Source organism: Callionymus lyra, chromosome 16, assembly GCF_982586985.1.
Source record: "Callionymus lyra chromosome 16, fCalLyr1.hap1.1, whole genome shotgun sequence".
Taxonomy (NCBI): domain Eukaryota; kingdom Metazoa; phylum Chordata; class Actinopteri; order Syngnathiformes; family Callionymidae; genus Callionymus; species Callionymus lyra.
In genome coordinates this window covers 22,272,950-22,280,449 of record NC_141833.1, presented here as the reverse complement: position 1 = coordinate 22,280,449, position 7,500 = coordinate 22,272,950, and the positions used below count along the sequence as shown (strand labels likewise).

General features: G+C 41.6%; 1 protein-coding gene across 1 annotated transcript in view; it reads right to left on the bottom strand.

Moving 5' to 3' along the window:
* emilin2a (elastin microfibril interfacer 2a) overlaps positions 1-7,500 on the bottom strand; it is a 29,118-nt gene that overhangs the window by 663 nt on the left and 20,955 nt on the right. The window contains exons 5-8 of the mRNA XM_087811608.1: positions 3,540-3,875; positions 3,357-3,410; positions 2,730-2,783; positions 1,774-1,905 (exon numbers count right to left, since the gene is read on the bottom strand). Coding sequence (XP_087667734.1) covers positions 1,774-1,905; positions 2,730-2,783; positions 3,357-3,410; positions 3,540-3,875 — 576 coding nt within the window. The remainder of the gene's footprint in view (positions 1-1,773; positions 1,906-2,729; positions 2,784-3,356; positions 3,411-3,539; positions 3,876-7,500) is intronic.

Genomic DNA, 7,500 nt, shown 5'->3' with positions numbered 1-7,500 from the left:
GTGTGTCTTTTTTTTAATGTGTGTGTCTGTGCTTGTGTGTGTCTGTTTATGTGTGTGTATCTTTTAATGTGTTTTTGTCTGTTTATGTGTGTATCTTTTTATGTGTGTGTTTCTGTTTATGTGTGTATCTTTTAATGTGATTTTGTCTGTTTATGTGTGTGTCTTTTTATGTGTGTGTGTCTGTTTATGTGTGTGTATCTTTTAATGTGTTTTTGTCTGTTTATGTGTGTATCTTTTTATGTGTGTGTTTCTGTTTATGTGTGTATCTTTTTATGTGTGTGTTTCTGTTTATGTGTGTGGGGGTGTGTCTGTTAATGTGTGTGTGTCTTTCTATGTGCGTGTCTGTTTATGTGTGTGTATCTTTTAATGTGTGTTTGTCTGTTTATGTGTGTGTATCTTTTAATGTGTGTTTGTCTCTTTATATGTGTGTGTCTGTTTATGTGTGTGTATCTTTTAATGTGTTTTTGTCCGTTTATGTGTGTATCTTTTTATGTGTGTGTGTCTGTTTATGTGTGTGTATCTTTTAATGTGTTTTTGTCTGTTTATGTGTGTGTATCTTTTAATGTGTGTTTGTCTGTTTATGTGTGTGTATCTTTTAATGTGTGTTTGTCTGTTTATATGTGTGTGTCTGTTTATGTGTGTGTATCTTTTAATGTGTTTTTGTCTGTTTATGTGTGTGTATCTTTTAATGTGTGTTTGTCTGTTTATATGTGTGTGTCTGTTTATGTGTGTGTATCTTTTAATGTGTTTTTGTCCGTTTATGTGTGTATCTTTTTATGTGTGTGTGTCTGTTTATGTGTGTGTATCTTTTAATGTGTTTTTGTCTGTTTATGTGTGTATCTTTTTATGTGTGTGTGTCTGTTTATGTGTGTGTATCTTTTAATGTGTGTTTGTCTGTTTATGTGTGTTTGTCTGTTTATGTGTGTATCTTTTTATGTGTGTGTGTCTGTTTATGTGTGTGTATCTTTTAATGTGTTTTTGTCTGTTTATGTGTGTATCTTTTTATGTGTGTGTGTCTGTTTATGTATGTGTATCTTTTAATGTGTTTTTGTCTCTTTATGTGTGTATCTTTTTATGTGTGTGTGTCTGTTTATGTGTGTGTATCTTTTAATGTGTTTTTGTCTGTTTATGTGTGTATCTTTTTATGTGTGTGTATCTGTTTATGTGTGTGTATCTTTTAATGTGTTTTTGTCTGTTTATGTGTGTATCTTTTTATGTGTGTGTGTCTGTTTATGTGTGTGTATCTTTTAATGTGTTTGTGTCTTTCTATGTGTGTGTCTGTTTACATGTGTGTGTATATGTTGGAGAAAATACAACACAAAACACTAATAATTCACAATAAAAGTTGTGTTACCAGCTGCAAAGAAAGAAAAATAATAAAAATCTGTTCTAAATAATAACTTCCTGGAAGGTGTTTTATTTTGAAAAGTCACCAGATTTCCTCTTGAATGACATCAGTGTTTGACTCTTGACGAGTGAAAGTGAATAAAACACAAAACATGTAGAAACTAAACTAATGTTTCAAAGTCCTCAGTCAATACAAACGTTAAAACACAAACATTAACAAAAACACAGAACAGCATCGTCGGCGTACGATCGAACATGTTGAACCAGAGCTTCTGCTTTTTTAAATGTATTATTTTGTAGTTTTTGTATCGTGTCGTACTTTTGTATTTTCACCCTCTTTTATCTGGAAGTCATAACAAGGTGGGGCCCCTGCTGCTCTGGGGCCCCTCAGTATGGAGTGAGTTGAAGCCTAACGAGTGGACGCACCAGTGTGAGGACTATAGTGACCCCCGTCGTTCACCAGGACCTTGTTGAAGCGAATCACACCGAAGTCGCTGTAGACGCGCTGGAGGGTGTGTCCGGCAGAGAAGGAGAAGGAGGAGCTGATGGAACCTGGACCTGAACACAAGAGTTCAGGTGAGTTCAGGTGAGCTCAGGTGAGCTCAGGTGCGTTCAGGTGAGTTCAAGTGAGTTCAAGTGAGTTCAAGTGAGTTCAGGTGAGTTCAAGTGAGTTCAAGTGAGTTCAAGTGAGATCAGGTGAGTTCAGGTGAGTTCAGGCGAGTTCAAGTGAGTTCAGGTGAGTTCAAGTGAGTTCAAGTGAGATCAGGTGAGTTCAGGTGAGTTCAGGCGAGTTCAGGCGCGTTTAGGCGCGTTCAGGCGAGTTCAGGCGAGTTCAGGTGAGCTCAGGTGAGTTCAAGTGAGTTCAGGCGAGTTCAGGTGCGTTCAGGTGAGCTCAGGTGAGTTCAGGTGAGATCAGGTGAGTTCAGGTGAGATCAGGTGAGTTCAGGTGAGTTCAGGTGAGTTCAAGTGAGTTCAGGCGAGTTCAGGCGCGTTTAGGCGAGTTCAGGCGAGCTCAGGTGAGTTCAGGTGAGTTCAGGTGAGATCAGGTGAGATCAGGTGAGTTCAGGCAAGCTCAGGTGAGTTCAGGTGAGTTCAGGTGAGATCAGGTGAGATCAGGCGAGCTCAGGTGAGTTCAGGTGAGTTCAGGTGAGTTCAGGTGAGATCAGGTGAGATCAGGTGAGATCAGGTGAGTTCAGGTGAGATCAGGTGAGCTCAGGTGAGTTCAGGTGAGCTCAGGTGCGTTCAGGTGAGCTCAGGTGAGCTCAGGTGAGTCCAGGTGAGTTCAGGTGAGTTCAGGTAAGTTCAGGTGAGTTCAAGTGAGTTCAGGCGAGTTCAGGTGAGCTCAGGTGAGTTCAAGTGAGCGAGTGAATCCTTGACGTTACCTGGAGACACGACCGGAGCCGGATTATTCCAGGGGACCTTCACTGAAACTGCATCTGTGAGACACAAGGACCAGTCAGTAGTTGTGTAGTCGAGAGTGTGTGGATAGATATCACGATACAATATATAGTGATAGTGTAGTAACAAGTATATATGTGTAGTACTGTCCAGTACTTGACTCTGGTGTTTTTAAACCAAAATATGTCTAAACATCAGCTTTAAAAGCTGTTGGACTCACTGTATCCTCTCGTCCTCAGTCATCATTCTTCCTTTAGCTGCGGAGGACGTTAGGACTGCTGCCATCTAGTGGCCGTAAGTTAAATTGAAACAAAAATAAACAAACACTAAATATACCCCATAAAAGAACTGTGATAAAAGGTTTGATGCAGTAAAACTTAATCACGGATTAAAAAACATTTAGAAAATAGTGGTTTTATCTTTGGCAGTGCATGATGGGAGATTTCACAGTATCCTATGAAGTTCTAAAGAAGTATTTTGAGGTCGTTGAGCCACTAAGAAACTTTTCTGATTCTGATATTTAGTCGTGTTTCCTGTTCACGTAGCTGCCGAGACGTTCCTCAGCCATATTAGTATTTGTCACGAGGTGAAGGTTCAAGGTCGTGTCGTACCTTGATGGCGCGTGGGTCGAGGTCTGGAGACGAGCGGCGGCGCCGGAGGAAAACCTAGAGACACAACATTTTATATGTGTTTATTTTTGACATGAATCCTTCATTATTGTGAATATATATAATACAAATATATATAAATATAATTCAGAGTATAATTTACTTCACGGATATAAAATAACTCACCTGGCGCTCCGGCGAACCCTTGCACCGGCGTTCTGGACGAGTCCTCGGACCCTCGCCTGACCGTCACCCTGCGTATGAACCCGGGCGGTCCGGCCTCCCCGGTCTCCACCACGGGCCGGGCCGGCGCCAGAGGGTTCTGCTGCGGGGGGGCGCTCTCGCCGTGCTTGGGCGGGTTGACCTTGGCGCCGTGAGTGACGGGCGGCACCGGCGGACCGCCAGCAGGGGGCAGCCTGGGGCCGGACGGCGGCGGCGGCGGCGGGATGATCACGGGGATGTGGATCCGACCGGTTCTGTCCGGCGTGGACGCCGCCGGGCGTTCGGGTCTCAGGGTCAGTCCTGCGGGAGGAGAAACACAAGCGTTTATGGTGAGATTAGAATTCCTTCGACGTCCTGAGGGGGGCGATAAAGACCCTGGATCCCGCAGTGGTCAGTGTTTCCCGAGGAGGACGAGAAGCTGAGACGCCCTGAAGGTCCAGACGTCACCTGGACAGGTAACAGTCGACGCCGTCGTTAAGTCACTTCCTGCCGTCGTTTCCTGAAGTTTATACTTCGGACGTCGTTATTCACGAGGCCGACCGTAGTTCGCTCGAGCTAATGGCTACACTTTAAAAATGATTCATCAGCAGTTTAGGGTTGTAAATATTCAGATCACTTGTAGTGGAATTTTTAAATTGAAATGTGTTTTTAGGTTTTTTAAAAAGATATAATTGAATGAAATCATTTGTTAATTGAAAAGTTTAGTTTTTTTTAACTATCATACCAATATATATTGAGTTTAAAAGACTACGAATTAAAAAATATTAAAAGTAAAACAAATATTTTTGAATGATTAGAATTGTAACATTGAACTCTATGTGTAACTTTAAAAAAAATGTATTTAAAAACATTTCATTAACCATTGTGTTGTCTCTGGGTCACCTTGACCCTGGGACAACACAAGGCTTGTTAAAATGTAAAATTCAATATTTCCCTGATTTACTTTTGAAACAAGAACGTTATGAAGTCACTGTATCCTCTCGTACTCAGTCGTAGCTGCTTTCATTTGTTTTCAAACCAAAATATGTCCAAACATCAACTTTAAAAGCTGCTGGACTCACTGTATCCTCTCGTCCTCAGTCGTAGCTGCTTTCGCTTGTTTTCAAACCAAAATATGTCCAAACACCAGCTTTAAAAGCTGCTGGACTCACTGTATCCTCTCGTCCTCAGTCGTAGCTGCTTTCGCTTGTTTTCAAACCAAAATATGCCCAAACATCAGCTTTAAAAGCTGCTGGACTCACTGTATCCTCTCGTCCTCAGTCGTAACTGCTTTCATTTGTTTTCAAACCAAAATATGTCCAAACACCAGCTTTAAAAGCTGCTGGACTCACTGTATCCTCTCGTCCTCAGTCGTAACTGCTTTCGCTTGTTCAAACCAAAATATGTCCAAACATCATCTTTAAAAGCTGCTGGACTCACTGTATCCTCTCGTCCTCAGTCGTAACTGCTTTCATTTGTTTTCAAACCAAAATATGTCCAAACATCAGCTTTAAAAGCTGCTGGAGTCACTGTATCCTCTCGTCCTCAGTCATAACTGCTTTCATTAGTTTTAAAAACCAAAATATGTCCAAACATCAGCTTTAAAAGCTGCTTGACTCACTGTATCCTCTCGTCCTCAGTCATAACTGCTTTCATTTGTTTTAAAAACCAAAATATGTCCAAACATCAGCTTTAAAAGCTGCTGGAGTCACTGTATCCTCTCGTCCTCAGTCGTAACTGCTTTCATTAGTTTTAAAAACCAAAATATGTCCAAACATCAGCTTTAAAAGCTGCTTGACTCACTGTATCCTCTCGTCCTCAGTCATAACTGCTTTCATTTGTTTTCAAACCAAAATATGTCCAAACATCAGCTTTAAAAGCTGCTGGACTCACTGTATCCTCTCGTCCTCAGTCGTAACTGCTTTCACTTGTTTTCAAACCAAAATATGTCCAAACATCAGCTTTAAAAGCTGCTGGACTCACTGTATCCTCTCGTGCTCAGTCAATGCCGGGATTTAATTATTTCGGTTAGCTGCGGAGGCCGTAACGACTGCTGCCATCTAGCGGCTGTAAGTTAAATTGCTACATTAAAATGAACAAACACTATATACTTCATAGAAGAAGAACTGTGATAAAAAGACTGATGCAGTAAAACTTGATCACAGAAAACTTTTGAAAATAGTGGTTTTATCTTTGGCAGTGCATGATGGGAGATTTGAAGTATCCTATGAAGTTATAAGTCATTTTTGTCTCAAAGTACAATTGTCCAGTCTGTATTGTTGCAGTGCATTATGGGTAAATAATGAAAAAGCAACATTAGACTGCAGATGTGCCGATTCAGACCTCATTTGATTGGCAGATACACTAAAACTGCGCCCAGAAAGGTAAGATGAGAACCATTCTAACACAGACCCAGACAGTCTTCATCCCTTAGTCTTCTCAGCAGGATCTGGTGATCAACTGTGTCAAAGGCTGAGGACAGATCCAAGAGAACCAGAACAGTGAAATTACCCGAGTCAGCCGACATCATGATGACTTTCAATAATAATAATAATATAATGTCTATTTGTATAGCGCCTTTCTAGACCTTTCTAGGGTCACAATGCGCTTTGACAGTCATGCATTCCCCCCATACTGATGGGAGTAGGCTGACATATGGTGCCGAATCTGCCATCAGGAGCAACTGACCTCAGTAATTTCAGGCCTAAAGTGTCTTGCTCAGGGACACAGTGACACAAGCTTGTCTGGAGCTGGTATTGAACCAGCAACCTCTTGGACTGCAGGCAACCACTCTACCATCTGAGCTATGACGCCCCTGTAAAGCTGTCTCCACAGAGTGATGTTTACGGAAGCCAGACTGAAACTTCTCATATATGTCGCTCTGATCCAGGAACAGCTGCTCAGACACCACCTTCTCCAAGATCTTGGACAAGAAAGGGAGCTTAGAAATAGGCCTGAAATTACTGTGGTCAGTTGGGTCTAAGCCAGTTTTTTGAGCAGAGGCTCCACAATGGCATGTTTAAATGCATTGGGAAAAACCCCTGAGGAAAGGAAGAGGTTCACCATATTGGTAACCCAGGGGCCAATTACATCAAATACTTTGATAAAAAGCCTACAAGGAAGGACGTAATCTGAGCAAGAGGATGGTTTCATCTTGTTCACTAGTGCCGAAATATAACCCAAAGATACAGCAGTGAAGGAGGACCAAGAGGAGGAGAGGGGCTCAGAGACAGTAGGGGTTCCAAAAAAAGGGGGAGAGATTTTCTCTTTGATCAATTTAATGTTGTCAATGAAAAATCTCAACAATGCATTGCTGTCAGCTTCACAGAAGACAGGCGTGATTTGAGAAGCAGGAGACACGAGAGAATTAATCTTGTCAAACAAAACTTTGGGGTTTTTCTTATTTGCTGCTACCAGTTTTCTGATGTAATCAAATCTAGCAGTTTCTACCATCTCATTGTAAGAAGTCATCAGATCCCTGAGGTGAAGTCTATGCACCTCAAGTTTAGTGACTTCCAGAGACGCTCAGTCTTTCGACAAAGTCTCTTCAGACTCAGGAGATCTTCATTTGGGCACCATTTTTTCTGAATTTTCAAGTTTGATTTAACAGGTGCCACTTGATCCAGTATTTCAACACAATGACCAGTGAAACAGTGAATCAAACTGTCCACGTCTGGGCAGTCATCAAAAGAAAAGATGGTCAAACATAGCAGAAAAACTGTCTGCAGTATCGGCTGAGATGACACGCCTCTGAGACCTAACTTTCAAAGGCTTAGGTTCAGGGATGAAGTCCAGGTTGAACAAGACAAGAGAATGATCACTCAGATGGACATCATGTACAGATACATTAGAAATGTCCAGGCCAAGAGTAAAAACTAAGTCTAAAATTCGGCCTTTTTGATGAGTGGGTTCAGAAACATGTTGCTCAAAATTAAAGGCTTCTGTT